Source organism: Bufo gargarizans, chromosome 5, assembly GCF_014858855.1.
Source record: "Bufo gargarizans isolate SCDJY-AF-19 chromosome 5, ASM1485885v1, whole genome shotgun sequence".
NCBI lineage: Eukaryota > Metazoa > Chordata > Amphibia > Anura > Bufonidae > Bufo > Bufo gargarizans.
In genome coordinates, this window is record NC_058084.1 from 136,178,973 (window position 1) to 136,201,456 (window position 22,484).

General features: G+C 47.3%; 1 protein-coding gene across 1 annotated transcript in view; it reads left to right on the plus strand.

Annotated features, from left to right (window-relative positions):
• Positions 1 to 22,484, plus strand: part of ABHD3 (abhydrolase domain containing 3, phospholipase) — a 99,476-nt gene that overhangs the window by 17,463 nt on the left and 59,529 nt on the right. The window contains exon 3 of the mRNA XM_044295289.1: positions 17,171 to 17,353. Coding sequence (XP_044151224.1) covers positions 17,171 to 17,353 — 183 coding nt within the window. The remainder of the gene's footprint in view (positions 1 to 17,170; positions 17,354 to 22,484) is intronic.

Sequence of the window (22,484 nt, forward strand, 5' to 3'; positions counted from 1 at the left end):
TGGGGGGTGAGGCAGATCAGAGGCTGGGGGCAGGCAGATCAGAGGCTGGGGGCAGGCAGATCAGAGGCTGGGGGCAGGCAGATATCCTCTGATCTGCCTGCCCCCAGCCTCTGATCTGGCTGCCCCCAGCCTCTGATCTGCCTCACCCCCCAGCCTCTGATCTGCCTCCCCCCCCAGCCTCTGATCTGCCTCCCCCCCAGCCTCTGATCTGCCTCCCCCCCCAGCCCAGATCAGAGGCTGGGGGCAGGCAGATCAGAGGCTGGGGGCAGGCAGATCAGAGGCTGGGGGCAGGCAGATCAGAGGCTGGGGGCAGGCAGATCAGAGGCTGGGGGCAGGCAGATCAGAGGCTGGGGGCAGGCAGATCAGAGGCTGGGGGCAGGCAGATCAGAGGCTGGGGGCAGGCAGATCAGAGGCTGGGGGCAGGCAGATCAGAGGCTGGGGGGGCAGGCAGATCAGAGGCTGGGGGGGGAAGGCAGATCAGAGGCTGGGGGGGGAAGGCAGATCAGAGGCTGGGGGGGGAAGGCAGATCAGAGGCTGGGGGGGGGAAGGCAGATCAGAGGCTGGGGGGGGAAGGCAGATCAGAGGCTGGGGGGGGAAGGCAGATCAGAGGCTGGGGGGGGAAGGCAGATCAGAGGCTGGGGGGGGAAGGCAGATCAGAGGCTGGGGGGGGAAGGCAGATCAGAGGCTGGGGGGGGAAGGCAGATCAGAGGCTGGGGGGGAAGGCAGATCAGAGGCTGGGGGGGAGGCAGATCAGAGGCTGGGGGGGGAGGCAGATCAGAGGCTGGGGGGGGGAGGCAGATCAGAGGCTGGGGGGGGAGGCAGATCAGAGGCTGGGGGAGGCAGATCAGAGGCTTGGGGGAGGCAGATCAGAGGCTGGGGGCAAGCAGATCAGAGGCTGGGGGGAGGCAGATGGAGAGAGAGTGGTTAATGGAGGCTGCAAGCACCACCTTGGCATGTATAAAGTTATTGGTTTAGAGAGGGGTTAATGAAGACACCTCCAAGGTGCTTTCATTAACCTCTTCAAACCAATAACTTTATACATGCCTAATGCCAAGGTGCTTCCATTAACTCCTCCAAACCCAATGGGCATGTATAAAGTTATTGGTTTGGAGGGGTTAATGGAAGCACCTTGGCATTAGGCATGTATAAAGTTATTAACCCCTTCAAACCAATAACTTTATACATACCTAATTACGTACGTTATTTTAAGTAGCTTTTTCTTATTAGATTACTCGATGAATCGAGAAATATAATCGATAGAATACTCGATTACAAAAACATTCGTTTACTGCAGCCCTACTTGGAACCTTGTTTAGATCCAGCCATGCTAAATATGATTTTTCAAGTGGTTTTAAACTTCAGGACTGTATAACTTGCTGCCTGCCCTTTAAATAAGCAACCAATCATTTTCTTCATTCACTTAGTAAAATCCGCAAGCGGAAAATCCGCACCGAATCAGCATTGGCCGCACATATTTGCCTGCGAACACCTGCGGATTTCAGTGCGGATTTTCTGCACATGAACTAACCACAACCACTTTTTAAAACTGGAATGAGTGATATTTTATTATTTTGGAATTTTTGAAGCCACAGTTCTGGAGTGCAGTTTGACTAATGATTTTTTAAAGTGCTAGAAGTATGCTCTCGTTACGTGTATTTCTACCTCCTTTGATGCACCCCGTTAGCATTTTAGCCTTGGCAGCAGCTGCCTGACACTGGTTGCTACAGTTAGGTTTACTATCAACTGAAATCCTCAAGCTTTTTCCATGTCAGTTTTACCCAGTGTTTTATCATTTAGTATGTACTAGTGACTTGCATTTCCCTTCCCATGTGCATTGGGGTCATGCATTGTGTTCTGCTGTCACTTATATGAATCGGAGCATTGTTTAAAATTGACACTTTCATTGCCAGCCTGGGTATCACATTCCTCAGAATGTCACATGACACAGATGAATGTGTGAACTATATATATCCCTAGTCTGTCCTGTTTGGGCTCTGCGTTTTTCATTGTAAAGAAGTGACGTATCCATCTAATAAATTCATTCATTTCACTATGTCCTTCTTTAATGGCAAAGCCAAAAAATGTTGGAGCTGTTGGCAAAGGACGCTTTCTGCGTAGTTTTCAGGTATGAACATACTATTGTTTGGAGTATGACACTCTTACGCCTTGTTCACATGCATTGCATAAATCAACGAATCTAACAACAAAAATAGGAAACTGTGTAATATATCTTGTGCATATATTCACAGGCAGAAGTTGAAGTGCGTTATAGAACGTTTGCCCCCATTAAAATACTACCTCTCCTGTGTGTCCCACATAGAGATCTTGAAAAAAGTACTTTATAAAGTTATGTAAATTAGCTTTCTCTGCCTACTATGGCCGGAGGCACTGATCTTAACGGTCCGCATGCACAGGCCCGACGGAGATCTCAAAGCTAGAGGAGGAGGACGAAGTAGGAGAGGAGGGCGGGCCATAGGACTGCAAGGGGAGAAGTTATCTGGGCACAAAGCTGCGGGGCCTGGGCATTTGCGTCCGTAACTCTGCCCCAGGGCACTTCTGACAGATAAAAAAATAACGGAATTCGTAAGACTGAATTCAGAACTGAAAGCTTTAGAGGCATTCCGTTATTCATTCCGTCATAATAGAAGTCTATGGGCTGCATAACGGATCCGTCCCGTTTTCGTTATGGAGTAGAGGACTCCCCTGCATAACGGAAAAGGGATGAATCCGTTTTGCAGCCCATAGACTTCTATATGACAGAATGAATAACAGAAAGCCTCTAAAGGCATTCCGTTATGCATTCCGTCATAGAATTGCGTTATAGTCCGTGGTAATGGAATCCATAACGCAATTCTGCTTTTACCAGTAAACGAATCGCAAATGAATTTCAAAATATGAAATTCGCTCATCTCTAGTTGTGATCTGCATGACAGGGAGATGCAGCGACGGCTGTAGAGGGATCTGGGATCTGCTTGGATCTGGGAGGACACAGGCATTGGGGACCAGGTAAGTATTGTCTGAATGAGGGGCCTGGCCATTGTGTGTGTGGGGGGAGCGGTTACAGCTTTGGATAATCTATTTAACACATTTTGGTAAATTTAAGGCATTAAATTTCTGCCTCAGGGAATGCCCCAAACTTGGCCCGGACCACCCGCTTATGGGTAGGATCCATTTTTGGTTTGGGGCACCCACATTTTCCAGGATTATCTCTGAAAAGTAGGGACAATCCCTGCAAATTCTGGACTGTTGGCAACTGTGTCATGAGGGAGGACGGTTCCCTACTCAGCACCCCAGTCTATATGCCAGAGAGGAGACTTACTGCAAGAAGCAGCTCCCACTTTTTAAGTGTGTTTTCCACCCAATATTTCTTTGAATAGGCTCAGAATACTGTAAAAAAAAAAATTGTGGTCACTTCACCATTCTCTGCTAACTGGTCCATTCAGCCAACGACTGGCCGCAGCAGTGACCGGCCGCAGCCAGTGATTGGCCAAGTGGTCATTTCCTGCAGGTCGAGGGGGGCCAGGAAGTAGAGCCTGGCAGGGGACCTGGTAATGGTGGATTTACATGTGCAGATATTCGGTCAGATTATCAGGGACGAATGTTTCTGCAAACGCCCGTTCTTGACAATCTGCCCAACCAAAGGTGCAGCGGATCACTTGATCAATAAGCGAAACGCTTGTTCATTGGGTGGAACTCATTAGTGCAGGCAGGTAAATGTTAGTTTCTGGGCAGGAGATTGTGCGGTCTAATCTGCTGCCCAGAAACAATGGAGCTGTATGAGGACGGGCGATAGCAATAGGTGTTCGCTGCATGTAAACTTTATAAACCTGCAACTATTATTTCTTAGTCCTATTAGGGAACATAGTTTTTGTAATGCACTGGTATACCTTATATATCAATGGATTGTAGCCAGTACAAGTGACAGGCTTCTATTAGGCTGTGTCTGCTGCACAGTCTAATAGACATAAAGGGGGTCATTTATCAAACTGGTGTAAAATAGAACTGGCTTAGTTGCCCATAGCAACCAACCAGATTCCACCTTTCATTTTGCTCCTTTAGAAAATGAAAGTATGAATGTGATTGGTTGCTATGGGCAACTTAGCCAGTTCCACTTTACACCAGTTTGATAAATGACCCCCAAATTCTTGGCAGTTCTGGGGGCCTTTCTTACCCCCCCCCCCCAGCCACCATGGACAATGGTGACAGGGAGCCCTATCAATTCAACTGCGTAGATTCCACATTGCAGCATCTAGTGAGGTATGTCCGATGCCGGCTGTTACAGTGGGAGCCCGGCTTCACTCAGTGCTGTTATTTGAAGCCTGTATCAGCTTCCTGACCTCCTCACCAGGATTAATGGTGCGGGTGGCAGGGACTTCAGGCTAGACACACTGCACTGATACCTGTACCGCAGAAAGTCTCATGTGTAGAAAGATTCAGAAAACTTTTTTCAGAGAGTAAAATTGCCTGTACAGGCGTCTATAACTCTTGTACAGGCGTTATTGCGACCTCTGGTTGCATTAAAGCCAGGGGCGTTGCTAGGGTCTCAAAAGATCCGGGGCACAAGCCCCAATAAATATGTCGCCCCCCCCCCCCCGCACTATGCTGTGCTTGCTATACAGCGGCACTTACCTGTCACATCCAGGGCCTCCAGGTGACGTCTCCTCTCTGTCATCATCTTCTTCACTCGGTCTGGACAACTTCTCTCAGCCGCCTCGTCTCTGCAGAGTGTGACACACAGACATCTGAGCTTCCTCACTTTCTATCATTATCCCCCAACTGGAGTCCTCACAGTGTTATCCTGCTGCTTGCTATGCCAAAACCTCAACCCCCCCCCCCCCCAATACCCCCAAATACTATCCTAAAGAAACATTACTGCCCCCCATAGTAATTGTACTCCTCATAGTCCCACCAATAGTAATTCCCTTCTAGAATGCCCTTATTAGTAACACTGCCCCAACCGTGATAATGCTCCTCAACAATGCCCTCAATCCCTCCATATTAATAATACCCTCACAGAGTCCCTAGTAGAAATAAGGCCCCCTATTGTTCCCCCAGTGGTAATAAAGCTCCCTACAGACCCCACAGTAGTAATAAGGCCCCCATAGTGCGCTTAGTAGAAATAAGGCAGATCTATAAGACCCTCCTATAGAGCCCCCAGTAGTAATAAGACCGCCTATAATGTCCCCTGGATTTGCAGTGCCCCCTGCAGTTATAATCCCCCCTCCACCATACAGTCCCATGTAAATAACATCACCTCCTCCCCAGCTGCCTCCAACGCACAATCCCATGTAAACATCACCCCCTAAGGCTACTTTCACACTTGCGTTCGTGCGGATCTGTCATGTACTTGTACAGGACGGATCCGCACCGATATAATACAAACGAATGCATCCGTTCAGGACCGATCCGTTTGTATTAGATTTTAATTTCTAAGTCCCAATACAGATCCGTCCTGACTTACATTAAAAGTCAATGGGGGACGGAACCGTTTACAATTGCACCATTTTGTGTCAATGCAAAGGGATCCGTCCCTATTGACTTACATTGTTAGGCTACTTTCACATTAGCGTTCGGGTATCCGCTTGTGAGCTCCGTTTGAAGGCTCTCACAAGCGGCCCCGAACGGATCCGTACTGCCCCAATGCATTCTGAGTGGACACGGATCCGCTCAGAATGCATCAGTCTGGCGGCGTTCAGCCTCCGCTCAGCAGGCGGACACCTGAACGCTGCTTGCAGTGTTCAGGTGTCCGCCTGGCCGTGCGGAGGCGTGCGGATCCGTCCAGACTTACAATGTAAGTCAATGGGGACGGATCCGTTTGAAGATGACACACTATGGCTCAATCTTCAAACGGATCTGTCCCCCATTGACTTTCAATGTAAAAGTCTGGACGGATCCGTTCAGGCTACTTTCACACTTAGATTTTTTTTTACAATATAATGCAGACGGATCCGTTCTGAACGGATCCACCGTCTGCATTATATGAGCGGATCCGTCTCAGACGGATCCGCTCTGAACACTAGTGTGAAAGTAGCCTAAGTCAGGACGGATGCATTTGGCTCCGCAAGGCCATGCGGACACAAAAAAACGCTGCTTGCAGCATTTTGGGATCCGCCTCCAAAATGGAACGGGGGACCGCACGGAGCCGAACGAATGCATTCTGAATGGATCCGCATCCATTCAGAATGCATTGGGGTTAAACTGATGCATTTGGGGCTGATTGTGAGAGACCTGAAACGGATCTCACAAGCGGATCACCAAACGCAAGTGTGAACGTAGCCTAAAGTAGTGTTTCCCAACCAGTGTGCCTCCAGCTGTTGCAAAACTACAACTCCCAGCATGCCCGCACAGCCAAAGGCTGTCCAGGCATGCTGGGAGTTGTAGTTTTGCAACAGCTGGAGGCACACTGGTTGGGAAACACTGGACCCTAAACATTAAGTCCCATGTACATAAACATCATTCCCCCCCACCATCCACTTTCAACATACAGTCCCATGTAAATAACATCACTCCCTCCCCCAGCCACCTCAAGCACACAGTTCCATGTCAATAACATCCCTCCCTTCAGCCCTAAAATACATCCCAGTTAAATAACTACAACTCCCAGCATTGCTCTGCCTCTCCCTTCACTTACCTCTCCTGTACAGACATCACCATTAGGCTCCTTCTCCTCTTCACTCCGGTGTCCAAGCCTGCACTGGTCACATGATGGTGACATCATCCAGGTCATCCTATCACAGCCTGTTTTGCTGATCACATGACCTGTGATGTCACCAAAGGTCCTTCGCCTCTTCCCAGTGTAAGATTCAATTGTATTTGCCGTTCTGTGTACGGCAATACAGTTGTATCTAGCAGGCAGGCAGGACATTCGGGGCCTGGGACAAAACATCCGGGGCCCAGGCCCCGAATGTTTTAACCTAGCGACGCCCCTGATTAAAGCGATGTGACCAACAGGGGTGCACCTAGCCTTTCTGCTGCCTGAGGAGAAAATTGAAAAAGCGCCCACCCCCACCCATACCAAATTCTCAACTTAACCCCTTCCCTTCTAACTTTATGTATATCACTACATATCACATACAGGCTAATACAGCCCCACATACCTCTTACATCCAGTGATGTCTCCTTTGATGTAGATGTTCTCTTTCCTCATCTCCTCCTTTCAGACCAGACCACCATTTTCAGCCATTTCTCATCTCTGCACCATCCTCCCATCTTCTGGACAAATCATCCTACCACCCCCAACACTGTGCCGCTGTGCTCTCCAATATCATACTGCAGAAACAGATAGACCCCCCTGATAATACTAGTACCACACAGATAGTGCCCCCAATACTGTGCCCACTGTGCTCCCCAATACTATACTGCAGAAACAGATAAACCCCCTGACAATAGTAGTACCACAAAGATAATGCCCTTCAATAATTATTGGCACGCAGTGTCCTAAAATAACTGCGCCCAGCAAATGGTGTCCCTGCCACTAATAGTGTAAACATACTGTCCCCCCCAAAGATAACTGTTATAAGTTGATACTGTGCCAAGGTGCTCCACAGTAAAAGTGCTCCCCAAAGTCCCACCAATAGTAATAATTATCTGCTAGAGCACACATGGTAGTAATGATGCTCCTACAGTGCCCCCAACATGTCCCCCACTGTTCCCCAGAAGTAATAATGCTCCCATAGTGCCCATACTAGTAATCATGTTCCCCATGGACCACCAGTAGTAATAAAGCCCACCACAATTCCCCCCCAGTAGTAATAATTCTCTATATAACGTGATATTACAAAAAATGCCCCGTTATAATGTGTGCCAGTGCAAAATAATACCCCCTTTTAATGACCCCAGTTGAGCTAATGTCCCCATAGTGCCCCCATAATGTGCCAGTATAAAATACCCCTATATAGTGCCCCCAGTAAATGCCCCATAGTGCTCCTCTCCCCCTTCCTCCTAGTGCCCCCATAATCTACCAGTATAAAATGCCCCTATATAGTGCCCCAGTGTCCCCCATAATTTGCAAATATAAAATACCCCTTCTTAGTGCCCCCCGTAGAGTAGCCCATAGTGCTCCTCTCCCCCCTTCCCCATAGTACCCACCATAATGTGTCCCAGTATAAAATGCCCCTATACAGAGCCCCCCCCCATATAAAAATACCCCTTCTTTGTGGCCTCAGTAGAAGCCCCTATAGTGATAGTGTTCCTCTTCCCCATAGTGCCCCCCATATAAAATACCCCTTCTTTGTAGCCTCAGTAGATGCCTCCCAATAATGTGCCAGTAAGAAGTGCCCCCAATAATGTGCCAGTAAGAAGTGCCTTCATAGTGCCCCCCAATAATGTGCCAGTAAGATGTGCCCCATAGATGCCCCCCAAAAATGTGCCAGTAAGAGGTGCCCCCCCATAGATGCCTCCAATCATGTGCCAACAAGTGCCCCCCATAGAGGCCCCCCCAAACATGTGCCAGTAAGAAGTGCCCCCCCCCCCCAATTATGTGCAAGTAAGAAGTGCCCCCACAGCTCTCCTGTACTGTACCATATAAAAAAAAGAAATACTTACACTGAGGCCTCATGCACACGACCGTTGTGTGTACCCGTGGCCGTTGTTCCGTTTTTCCCCTCCCCCACGACAGCACCACTGAGAGATGGCTCCGCCTCCATGGACAGGAAACCTGTAGCATAAAAAGGTGGAGCCGCTCTCCCACCTCAGTGAGGTTTCCTGTCCCTGGAGCAGGAGACTTGTAGTATTTTCTTGCAGGGACCCATGGCTTGGAAATCCTAGGAAAGCCTAGAGAGCCATGGGTCACGCCAGCCCTTACCAGTTCGTTGCTGAGGGACGGGAGTTGGTCCGGGCCAGCTGTTGCTCCTAGGGGCTGAAGACACCGGTCCCTCAAAGGAGAGGCCCGAGTGTGGCCGCGAGGCAGGCGGCGAGGGGGAACATGCCAGAGGGCAGACATCCCTGGCGCGCACCCAGCGGGGACTGCGGGCAGACGCCGGGCAGTGGAGCGTGTCGGAGCGCCAAACCGGAAGTCGCAGGAATGACGTCGATTATGACGTGCGTTCCACTGACGAGACTTCCGGTTCCGGGCCGGATATAGGAAGCGTTTTGCGTTCCAACAGATCGGAACACAGCGGCGATCAGTTGGAGGATAGCTGTGCTCTCGGCTGGACAGAGGAGGACCAGAATTCGGCCAGACTCCCCTTTTTCCTTGCAGTGAGAGGTTGGCAGCATCTTGGAGGCGCTCCCAGGGAACATGCGGAACTCTCAGAAGAGAGGTGCTGTTCCCTGTGCTGTATTGACTCTTCTATTCCCTATACCTCCAGGGTTATCATGGAGGAAGAGAAGAGACCAGAGGAGACGGAACCAGAAAAGCAGCCGGTATAGGACAGGCTTCCTATGGGGTAAGGCACTGAAGTTTTATGAAGTCTCTGATGTGTACCTTGTTCTGTTATTGGTTATAGATGGCAGCTAAGAAAGCCGCATCTAAGAAAAAGAACAAAGAGTGTGCTTTATGTAGATGTCCCCTGGCCTCGTCATATAGTAAAAGGTTATGCCAGGACTGTATTGAAAAGACCCTGGCGGAGGAATCCCCCAACCTTATGCGAGACATTAGGAGTCTCATTAAAACAGAAGTTAAGGAATCCCTTAAGACGTCAAAGAAATCTAAGAAGGTGGTAGATAAAACAGATTCAGAACCGGATTCGGTTAGCGAAGAAGATAGAGATGACCGGTCCGAGGATTCATCATTTGCGGAGGAAGAACAGGAGAAAAGATTCATGTTCCCAGTGTCGGATACAGAGAAATTATTAAAAACGATTAGGGCCACTTTAGAGCTGGAGGATATCAGGGAAGATAGGTCCGTTGCAGATGCAGTCTTTGAGGGATTGCGAGGAAAGAAGAGGAGATGTTTTCCATTGCATAAAAGCATATCGGCCCTAATAGAAAGGGAGTGGAAAAAGCCGGATAAGAAGGCCTTTGTTAGTAAAAATTTTAAAAGGAAATACCCATTCGAGGAAGAGGCTTCCACTTCATGGGATAAAGCGCCAAAGCTGGACGTGGCCATTTCCAAGGTGTCCAGGAAATCTTCATTGCCGTTTGATGACATGGGTTTTTTGAAGGATCCGTTAGACAAAAAAATCGACTCTTGCCTAAGGAATACTTGGGAAGCATCCACTGCCTCCTTTAGGCCCAACATTGCAGCAACAGTTACTGCCAGATCCCTAGCTTTATGGTTAGAGAGGTTAGAAGGTCAGTTGAGGGATAAATGCCCCAGAGACCAGATTTTAAACTCTCTACCGACCCTTCAGAAGGCTGTAGATTTCCTATCAGACGCCTCGGTGGAGGCAGTTCGTTTAGCAGCCAGGTCTGCGTCCACCTCTAATTCCGCCCGTAGGGCCCTTTGGCTAAAAAACTGGAGGGGGGGCGACATGGCCTCAAAGCAGCGCTTATGTGGCATCCCCTGTCAGGGACAGTTTTTATTCGGGCCTGAATTAGATGCCCTTCTGGAGAAGGCGGCTGATAGGAAAAAGAGAATGCCTCAGGAGTCCTCTTTTTCCCAGTTTCGGCCCTATAGACGTCCCTTTCAGTACGGCCCCAGATCTCAGGGGAGAAGACAGCTGGGAGATAGAGATCAGTTTCCCAGGCCCAGGGGTTCAGGGAACAGAGGTTTCATGTTTGGAGGTTCCTCTTCTTCCCAGAAGGATAAACCTTCAAAGAAATGACGCCAGATTGCAGGTAGGGGAAAGACTAAAGTTCTTTCCCTCCGCCTGGAGAGAGGTAGCAGGGGCATGGGTGAGCAACATCATAACAGAGGGCTTAAGGTTGCAGTTTCTAGGTCATCGTCCTCAAAAATTTATAGTGACAAAGGAATCCAGGAGATTATCAGAAGAGGTAGATCTGCTAATAGGGAAAAAGGTGTTAGTCCCAGTGCCAAAAACAGAACAGGGAAAAGGCTTCTATTCCACACTGTTCTTAGTCAAAAAACCGGATGGATCTTACCGTACAATTATAAATTTGAAGCATTTGAACAAACATCTAATAATAAAAAAGTTCAAGATGGAGACCATAAAATCTGCGATTCATTTGGTGTTCCAGGGCTGCTTTATGGCAGTGGTGGATCTAAAGGATGCATACTTACATATCCCGATGCATCCCCTTTTTCAAAAATTCCTAAGGGTAGCAGTGACAGAGGGTACCAATATCAGACACCTTCAGTTCCAGGCTATGCCTTTCGGCCTAGCAACTGCCCCGAGAACCTTTACCAAGGTAATGGCGGAGGTAGCGTCCTTCATTCGGAAAGAAAACATCTTATTCCTTCCTTATTTGGACGATCTCTTGATTATTGCGGGATCACGGGAAATATGTCAGAGATCAGTCCAGACAGTAATTCAGATCCTGGGAAGGCTGGGGTGGATGATCAACTCCAAAAAATCAAGGTTGGAACCCAGCACAAATCAAATATTTCTGGGTCTTCGGTTAGATTCTCTACAACAAAGGACTTTCCTACCAGCAGAAAAGATAGGGAAGATCCAGAACGAAGCCCGCAAGGCTCAGCAGAACCCAGAGATGTCGGTCAGGAAAGCAATGTCTCTATTAGGATTAATGACGGCCTGTATCCCAGCAGTCCGTTGGGCTCAGTTCCATTCAAGGACGTTACAATGGGAGATTTTAAATTGGACAAAACGAAAAGAGATAATGTTAGACTCTCAGATATGTCTCAGCCAGAGGACACTGAGCTCCCTCAATTGGTGGCTAAAGGTGAAAAACTTAGACCAGGGCACTCCATGGAGTTACCCCAATCCAGTAGTAATCACTACGGACGCCAGTCCTTGGGGGTGGGGTGCACATTTTCAGGGTCGGTTGGAGCAGGGAATATGGTCCCCGGTACAGAGACAGTTTTCATCCAACAGGAAGGAATTAAGGGCAGTGTTACTGGCTTTACGAACAGCCCTGCCAGAACTCCAGCACCAACATGTCAGAGTGATGTCGGACAACAGTACAGTGGTTTCGTATCTGAACCGCCAAGGGGGTACCAGATCCCTATCTTTGATGAGGGAGGCAGAGATAATATTCTCAGAGTTCGAGGAAGAGCTAATCCACATATCCGCCCTACATATAAGGGGGAAAGAAATGTCCAGGCCGACTTCCTGAGCCGTCATCGTCTAAGACAGGGGGAGTGGTCTCTGAATCCAGCCATATTCACAAAGATTGTGGATCGGTGGGAAGTGCCAGAAATAGATCTATTTGCCACCAGGGAGAACAGACAGGTAGAGAGGTTTTGCTCCCTAAATCCCTGCGAATCCCCTTATGGGGTAGACGCCTTCCTCCTGGATTGGACATTCCGCCTAGGTTATGCCTTTCCCCCCCTACAGCTCCTACCCAGAGTTCTCAGGAAGATAAGGGAAGAGAGGTCGGACATGATAGTCATCGCCCCCTTTTGGCCAAAAAGAGCCTGGTTCTCCCTACTCAGATCCATGTCGATAGCGGAACCATGGGTCCTTCCCGACTTTCCGGATCTCCTGAGGCAGGGCCCAGTAATGCATCCAGAGATAGGATCTTTACATCTAACGGCGTGGAGATTGAGAGGGTGTACCTGATTAGGAAAGGCTTCTCAGAAGCCTTGACTTCCACCATGCTTAGTAGTAGGAAGAGGGTAACTAATACCATTTATGCGAGAATATGGAAGAGATTCCTTTCCTTTTCAGGTATAGACACAGAGGTCTGGCCTGAGAAAATCTCCACCAGGCAGGTCCTAGAATTCTTACAGAGGGGTCTGTCGTTAGGTTTGGCCAAGAGCACTTTGAAGGTGCAGGTTTCGGCCCTCTCAGCATTAAGTGGTAGGAGTCTGGCTATGGATCCCTGGGTAGTCAGGTTCTTTAGGGCAGTAGATAGGGTTGCACCTGTCAGGGGCCCCAGGTTCCCCCCCTGGGATTTAAACTTAGTTTTAAAGGCTTTGACCAGCCCCCCCTTTGAGCCTATGGTGGAAAGTTCTATTAGGAATCTTACACTAAAATTAGTCATGCTAATAGCATTAACTTCGGCTCGTAGGGTTAGCGAGCTTCAGGCAGTGTCCATCAACCCCCCGTTTATGTCCATACGGGAAGATAGAGTGATTCTTAGGCCAGATCCAAAGTTTATCCCCAAAGTACCTTCTAGAACTAATAGGGTACAGGAAATTGTCTTGCCAGTCTTTTTTCCAGACCCAAAAACTGAGGAGGAAGATAGATGGCACTTATTGGACGTAAGACGATGCCTGATCCATTATCTGGAAAGATCAAAAGACTGGAGAAAAACCTCTTCCTTGTTTGTATTATTTGCGGGGGCTCGGAAAGGTAATACGGCCTCTAAGAGTACTATTGCTAGATGGATACGAGAACTTATTTCTCTAGCCTATTCGTGTTCTGGTCTTTCTCCTCCACTGTCCCTGAAGGCTCACTCTACCAGGGCAATGTCTACCTCCTGGGCAGAAAGGTCCAATGTTTCTATTGACCAGATCTGCAGGGCGGCCACATGGGCTTCTCCTTCTACCTTTTATAAGCACTATAGGCTTCAACTCGACTCTGTTTCTGACCTCCTTTTGGTACTAAGGTGTTAGAAGTGGTCACCCTCCCTTGAAGTTCTATGTAATCTCTCTCAGTGGTGCTGTCGTGGGGGAGGGGAAAAATGATGATTACACTTACCGGTAATCGGATTTTCCTGACCCCACGACAGCACCCGTCTAATTCCCTCCCTAAGGTGGTGGTTGGTGAAGAAGTTCACGTGGTGTGATGCAAAAAAAAAAAAAAAAAAATGTGTGTGTATATGTCGAATTAACCAAAAGGGGAGTCCCTCTCATTCTCTGTAAACCCACTGAGGTGGGAGAGCGGCTCCACCTTTTTATGCTACAGGTTTCCTGTCCATGGAGGCGGAGCCATCTCTCAGTGGTGCTGTCGTGGGGTCAGGAAAATCCGATTACCGGTAAGTGTAATCATCATTTTCCGTGATTCTCTGCGGATCCATTGACTTTCAATGGGTCTGTTGAAAACTCGGAAAATGCACCGTTTGTCATCCGCCTCCGTGATCCGTGTATCCTGTCCGTCAAAAAAATAGGACCTGTCCTATTTTTTTGACGGACAACGGTTCACGGACCCATTCAAGTCAATGGGTCCGTGAAAAAACACGGATGCACTCAAGATTGGCATCCGTGATCCGTGGCCGTAGGTTACTTTCATACAGACGGATCCGACAGTATCGTGAAAACTCAGATCCGACAGTATATTCTAACACAGAGGCGTTCCCATAGTGATGGGGACGCTTCTAGTTAGAATATACTACGAACTGTGTACATGACTGCTGCCTGGCAGCACCCGATCTCTTACAAGGGCCTGTGATCCATACAATTAACCCCTCATGTGCCGCACCTGAAGGGGTTAATTGTGCGTATCATAGCCCCCTGTAAGAGATCCGGGGCTGCCAGGCAGCAGGGGACAGACCCCCCTCCCTCCCCAGTTTCAATTTCATTGGTGGCCAGTGTGCGTGTCCCCCCCCCCCCCCTATTGTATTTATAACATTGGTGGCCAGTGTGCGGCCCCCCCCCTCCCTCCCTCTATTGTATTTATAACATTGGTGGCCAGTGTCCGAAGATCCGTCTGCATAAAAGCTTTTTCAGAGCTGAGTTTTCACTTCGTGAAAACTCAGATCCGACAGTATATTCTAACACAGAGGCTATCCCATAGTGATGGGGACGCTTCTAGTTAGAATATACTACGAACTGTGTACATGACTGCCCCCTGCTGCCTGGCAGCCCCTGATCTCTTACAGGGGGATATGATACGCACAATTAACCCCTTTAGGTGCGGCACCTGAGGGGTTAATTGTGCTGATCACAGCCCCCTGTAAGAGATCGGGTGCTGCCAGGCAGCAGGGGGCAGTCATGTACACAGTTTGTAGTATATTCTAACTAGAAGCGTCCCCATCACCATGGGATAGCCTCTGTGTTAGAATATACTGTCGGATATGAGTTTTCACGATGTAACTCAAATCCGATGGTATATTCTAACATAGAGGCGTTCCCATGGTGATGGGGACGCTTCAAGTTAAAATATACCATTGGATTAGAGAAAACTCCGATCCAATGGTATAAAAGGGACTCCTGACTTTACATTGAAAGTCAATGGGGACGGATCCGTTTGCAATTGCACCATATTGTGTCAACGTCAAATGGATCCGTCCCCATTGACTTGCATTGTAATTCAGGACGGATCCGTTTGGCTCCGCATTCATGTCCGTGGATCCTCCAAAAATCAAGGAAGACCCACGGACGAAAAAACTGTCACGGACCAACGGAACCCCGTTTTGCGGACCGTGAAAAAATACTGTCATGTGCATGAGGCCTAACCTTCATCAGGCTGGCAGCGATGCGATGCAGGCCTCTTCAGGCCTGTGTCCCACGCTGTATGGCTCAGGCGGCACGATTACGTCATCGTGCCACCTGCACCGGCCTCTGTTAGGTTGCAGGCACTAGGCCTACAGCCTTTCAGTGGAAAGGGGAAGGGAGACGCCTCTCCCCTGCCCCGCAGCATCCATCTGTATCGTTGTCCTGAGGACGGCGATACAGATGACTATGGAGATGAGCGCTTCCACAATGGAAGCACTCATCTCCTTGTGCTCTGCCACCGCCTCCCACTTGTCACTAGGGCCGCGCCACCTGAGGCGATCGTCTCACCTCGCCTAATTGGCGGTGCGGCCCTGGAGACCAATAAACATGATGCACTGGCCTAGGAAGAGGCCACAGCACTCACCGGAGCACCAAGGCCTCCTAAAACTCTCTGAAAACCCCTTTAAATGAACATTGGGATATGGTGTTTATTGGATACTAAATGGCGGACTGAAACAAATGGATCGCTGTATTGGGTTACTTGATAGGCACTGCATGGCACTATTAATTGGAATATCCACATTGACGGATGAGGGAAATCGACTTCCTCTTTTATGCTTTTTAAGCCTATTATACTTCATTATTCGTGAATTATTTATGTATGAATTTCTGCTAATGGCCACACCGCAATGTAATCCTGCAGACAGCGGACATTTGCTTACAGGGGTTAATTAAGAACCCTGGCAATAGCTGTAAATGTGATAAAATAACTAAAGAAGTTATACTTGCCACTTTTTTCCACTTCAAGAGTGGCACTCTGGTTCTTTCGGTTTGGGAAAAACGGGCCACATGTCAACTGCATCACCCCGACCCGAACTGACTGAATCAGGATCCAGACTCATTCAACTTGAATGGGTCCGTGATACGTTCTCACATGTTCTACTTTTTTGTGGTGCGGATCACGGAGAGAAACCCCACAGAAGCACTCCGTAATGCGTCCGTGGGGTTCCGTGCCTCCATTCCACACCGGACCTTCTGTATTGCAGACCCAATAAAGTGAATGGGTCCGCATCTGTGATGCGGGGTGCACACGGCTGGTGCCCGCATATTGCATGAGCCCTGAGAGTTTTTGGAGTGCACCATATTTATAAAGTACATGAATACCATTTTTTATTTCCTCATGTTCAAAAGTTTTAAGTTTCGGCTTTGGTTTGGGTCTCACAAATTTGCATCAATTATATAAAGAACATACAGTGCTTTTTTGTGGTTTTGCTATATTATAGTTTTGATGTTTGCTATAATTTGTTGTTTTAGTGTTTTGCTATATTAGATTGTTTTGATGTTTTGTAATATTATGCTATTTTATACTTTTACTAGATTATACTTTTGATGTTGTGCTATCATTTGTTGTTCTAGTATTTCGCTATATATTGGATTGTTTTAGAGTTTTGCTATATCATATTGTTTTGATGTTTTGCCATGTTATGTTATTTTGCGAAGATGACGTTTCACAAAGGCAGATATGATGACTGATATGATAGAGATGCTGGTGCTGTGCCTGGACATAATGTTGTCTTTTCAGTGCAGTAGCTGTATACCTGGCAATGATATATTGTGAGATATATGTCCAAGGCTGAAACAAATGATTCCGTTTTTCAGTACACTTTTTATGTCTCCCTTCCCTATTGGGAGGCAAGGTGCAGCTTCGCTGTCCTTTCCCCCTTTGATGTCTCATAACCCATCTTGTACTGGCTGAAATCTTTGTAGCTATCATTACAGCTTCTTAGCAGAAATCTAATTAAAGTGTACATTTTTTATTGTGCCTTACAGTGAGCTTATTAAAACAGCAGATGGAGGGCAGATTTCACTGGACTGGTTTAGTAATGATGATAATACACTCTACCCTGATGCCGGCACAAGACCTACAATCCTTTTACTGCCTGGTCTCACAGGGACAAGTCGGGAATCCTACATTCTTCATATGGTTAAGCACAGCGAAGCTCTTGGATACAGGTAATGCTCAATAATGCAGAATGCCAATGCATGCTTTTAGCAGCTATTCTTACTTGCAGTTCAATAAGCTGGGAGCAGAACTAGATGTCTAGTGTCTATCTGATGGGGCTGAGACCATTGCCGTACACAGGGCAGAGACCGCGATTTTATTTGCAATCTAATTGTACAACTGGAGTCAAATACAGAATAGACGGAAGATGCCAATCCAAGTAGACCAGCTCACCAATACATTTCCATTCTCCACCACCTGTGGGTGCACTGCTTCGTTTCATTACACTGGCTCTTTTCACAATCGTATGTAGTAGAGCTGAGATGCAAATTGTGCCCAATATAGTATAAAGACGCCATGCAATCACTTGGCGACTTCAGCGGTACATGTATGCAGGGGAAATATGGCACGGGATCAGGAGGTGAGCTTGTGCCATAGCCGGTGGGTGACCGCTGTGTTACACAGCTGACACTCACGTGTTCAAAGATAACTCTAGTCATGGAAACTTAACCCCTTATGTGGTCAATACTGACAGCTGCATCTGATTCTGAGCAGTTAGTCGTGGGGGAAGGGGGTGAACCCAATTGCTCCCTCACTGAGTGGGGGAGGGGGTGAACCCAATTGCTCCCTCACTGGCAACTTGCACGGTGCCTATCAGTTGTCATGGCAGCTTGGGACCTAAAGTATTACAATGTATGGTATAAGTAAGAGATACAACAATCATCACATGTTCAAGTAATATAAAAAAAAAAAAAAAAAAAGGTAAAAACATAGTTTATAAGGCTGAAAAAAGACATTTGTACATCCAGTTCGGCCTGTTATCCTGCAAGTTGATCCAGAGGAAGGCAAACCTGTGAGGTAGAAGCCAATTTAGGGGAAAAAAATTCCTTCCCTGGTCCAATCAGGCAATCAGAATAACTCTCTGGATCAACAACCCATCTCTAGTAGCTATAGCCTGTAATATTATTACGCTCCAGAAATACATCCAGGCCCCTCTTGAATTCCTTTATTGTACTCACCATCACCACCTCCTCAGGGAGAGAGTTCCATAGTCTCACTGCTCTTACCGTAAAGAATCCTCTTCTATGTTTGTGTACAAACCTTCTTTCCCCCAGACGCAGAGGATGTCCCCTCGTCACAGTCACAGTCCTGGGAATGAATAGATGATAGGATAGATCTCTGTACTGACCCCTGATATATTTATACATAGTTATTAGATCTCCCCTCAGTCGTCTTTTAGTGAATAACCCTAATTTTGATAATCTTTCAGGGTACTGTATGCCACCCATTTCAGTTATTACTTTCGTTGCCTCCTCTGAACCCTCTCCAGCTCTGCAATGTCTGCCTTGTTCACAGGAGTCCAGAACTGTACACAGTTCCATGTGTGGTCTGACTAGTGATTTGTAAAGTGGTAGGACTATGTCCTCATCACGGGCATCTATGCTCCTTTTGATGCAACCCATTATCTTATTGGCCTTGGCAGCAGCTGCCTGATACTGGTTTCTACAGCTTGTTGTTCACTAAGATTCCTAGATCCTTTTCCATGTCAGTGTCACCCAGTGTTTTACCATTTAGTATGTCCGGGTGACTTGCATTATTCCTTCTAATGTGCATAATCTTACATTTATCAGTGTTAAACCTCGTCTGCCACTTCTCTGCCCAAGACTCCAATCTATCCAGATCCATCTGTAGTAGTATACTGTCCTCTTCCGTGTTAATTACTTTACACAGTTTAGTGTCTACAAAAATTGATAGTTTACTGTGCAAGCCTTCTATAAGATCATTAAAGGGATTCTGTCACCTCCCCTCAGCCAAAAAACGATTTAAAAGCAGCCATGCAGCACAGCTTACCTGGATTAGGCTGTGCTGTTTTATCTTGAAATCCGTCCAGCAGTTACTTCAAAAAACGACTTTGATCAATAAGGAAATGCGTCCTGAAGGTGCCCAGAGGGGCGTTTTTTTCTTCCTAGTGAGCCCAGTACCGCCCCTCTTTCAGTGCCCAGCCCGCCTTCCTTGTATTTTCTAACCGCCGCCCCCAGCCTGCCACAGCCTCCCCTCCCTCTCCTCCCCCTCCCTCACGCCGAACGAAGTCTCGCACAGGCGCAGTACCCACTGAGGGCTGCGCCTGTGCGATCATCAGGAGACTGAGGGCGGCAGCTTCATCTTCGTCACTGGGCATGCGCCGAGCCCAGTGACGTCCGATGCTCGCTCTTCCCTCAGTCAGCAGGGAAGAGAGAGCATCGGACGTCACTGGGCTCGGCGCATGCCCAGTGACGAAGATGAAGCTGCCGCCCTCAGTCTCCTGATGATCGCACAGGCGCAGCCCTCAGTGGGTACTGCGCCTGTGCGAGACTTCGTTCGGCGTGAGGGAGGGGGAGGAGAGGGAGGGGAGGCTGTGGCAGGCTGGGGGCGGCGGTTAGAAAATACAAGGAAGGCGGGCTGGGCACTGAAAGAGGGGCGGTACTGGGCTCACTAGGAAGAAAAAAACGCCCCTCTGGGCACCTTCAGGACGCATTTCCTTATTGATCAAAGTCGTTTTTTGAAGTAACTGCTGGACGGATTTCAAGATAAAACAGCACAGCCTAATCCAGGTAAGCTGTGCTGCATGGCTGCTTTTAAATCGTTTTTTGGCTGAGGGGAGGTGACAGAATCCCTTTAATAAATATATTGAAGATAATAGGGTCCAATACTGACCCCTGTGGTACCCACTAGTGACAGTGATCCAATCTGAGTGTGTACCTTTTAATAGCAACCCTCTGTTTTCTATCACTGAGCCAGTTACTTACCCACATACAGACATTTTCTCACAGTCCGAGCATTCTCATTTTATATACTAACCTTTTATGTGGTACAGTGTCAAATGCTTTGGAGAAGTCAAGATATAAAACATCCATTGATTCGCCGCGGTCAAGTCTAGAACTTACCTCCTCATAGAAACTGATTAAATTAGTTTGACATGACCGATCCCTCATGAAGCCATGCTGATATGGTGTTATTTGCTTATTTTCATTGAGGTACTCCAAGATACAGTTGAAAAGTTTACATACACTACATAAAAAGACACATATGCGTGTTTTTCTCAATATCTGACAAGAAATCAGAATTAACCTTTCCTGTTTTTGGTCAATTAGGATTACCATAATTTATTATTATTATTTGCCAAATGCCAGAATAATGAGAGAGAGAATGTTTTAAGGCATTTTTATTACTTTCTACAATGTCAAAAGTTTACATACACTAAGATTACTATGCCTTTAAACAATTCTGGACTGCCCATATGATGATGTCATGTGTTTGGAAGCTTCTGTTAGGTTTGTTGGCAACATCTGAGTAAGGGTGCATTCACACAACCGTATAAATGGATCCGCATCCGTTCCGAAAATTTGCGGACACATTCATTTTAATGGGGCCGCAAAAGATGCGGACAGCACACTGTGTGCTGTCCGCATCCGTTGTTCCGTGCCGTGGCCCTGCAAAAAAGATAGAACATGTCCTATTCTTGTCCGCGGACAAGCTTAGGCATTCTCTATATAGCGCTGGCCATGTGTGGTCCACAAATTGCAGAACGAACACGGCTGGTATGCGTGTTTTGCGGACCGCAAAACACCTTACCGTTGTGTGAATGCACCCTTAATTAGAGACACACCTGTGGATGTATTTAAATGCACACCTGAAACACACCGCTTCTTTGTATAGCATCATGGGAAAGTCTAAAGAAATCAGCCAAGATATCAGGAAGAGCATTGTGGACTTGCACAAGTCTGGCTCAACCTTGGGTGCAATTTCAAGATACCTGAAGGTGCCTTGTTCATCTGTACAAACAATTATATGCAAGTACAAACAAGATGGGAATGTCAAGCCATCATACCGCTCAGGAAGGAGACTGGTTCTGTGTCCCAGAGATTAACGTGCTTTGGTCCGACATGTTTATATCAACCCAAGAACAAAAGCAAAAGACCTTGTGAAGATGATGGCGGAAGCTGGTAAGATTGTGTCAATATCCACAGTGAAACGAATACTTTATCAACATGGTGTCACAGGTTAAGGGGAAGGGAAAACACCAAATGCACACCACAATGAATAGACAACAATCTATGCCTCAAAAGCTAAAGAAGAGGGATGGTGACCTCCTAGTAATCCCTAGGCCTTTCCCTAACTCCTGCCAGTATGAGCAGATCCTGATGGTGGAAATACTCATACACCGGATACCTAAAGCTCTGCTAAAACTGACGCGCCCTAGGATAGGTAGCAGGGGATAAGACAGCTAGTCCCTTCTAGAATTAAGGAGCCTGTGTCTCCCTGAGGCCTTGAAATAACACACACACACCACATAATAAGAAACAGTGAAGACAACAAGTACTTAGCTTAGAGATGTATGAAGAAGCAGGAGATCCAAGACAAACCAGCACTAGCAACTCCAAGCAGAAGCTATCAACCGCATAGTCAGCAGTGTGAGTCGGATCTAAATAGAGCCTCATCACTGATAACGAGCGGCACCTAAGGAGAGCTGAGATCCTGCAAAACAACAACATACAGTAAAGACCAAAAGTTTGGACACACCTTCTCATTCAAATAGTTTTCTTTATTTTCATGACTATGAAAATTGTAGATTCACACTGAAGGCATCAAAACTATGAATTAACACGTGGAATTATATACATAACAAAAAAGTGTGAAACAGCTGAAAATATGTCATATTCTAGGTTCTTCAAAGTAGCCATCTTTTGCTTTGATTTACTGCTTTGCACACTCTTGGCATTCTCTTGATGAGCTTCAAGAGGTAGTCACCTAAAATAATTTTCACTTCACAGGTGTGCCTTGTCAGGTTTAATAAGTGGGATTTCTTGCCTTATAAATGGGGTTGGGACCATCAGTTGCGTTGTGGAGAAGTCAGGTGGATACACAGCTGATAGTCCTACTGAATAGACTGTTAGAATTTGTATTATGGCAAGAAAAAAGCAGCTAAGTAAATAAAAATGAGTGGCCATCATTACTTAAAGAAATGAAGGTCAGCCAGTCCGAAAAATTGGGAAAGTGTCCCCAAGTGCAGTCACAAAAACCATCAAGCGCTACAAAGAAACTGGCTCACATGCGGACCGCCCCAGGAAAGGAAGACCAAGAGTCACCTCTGCTGCGGAGGAT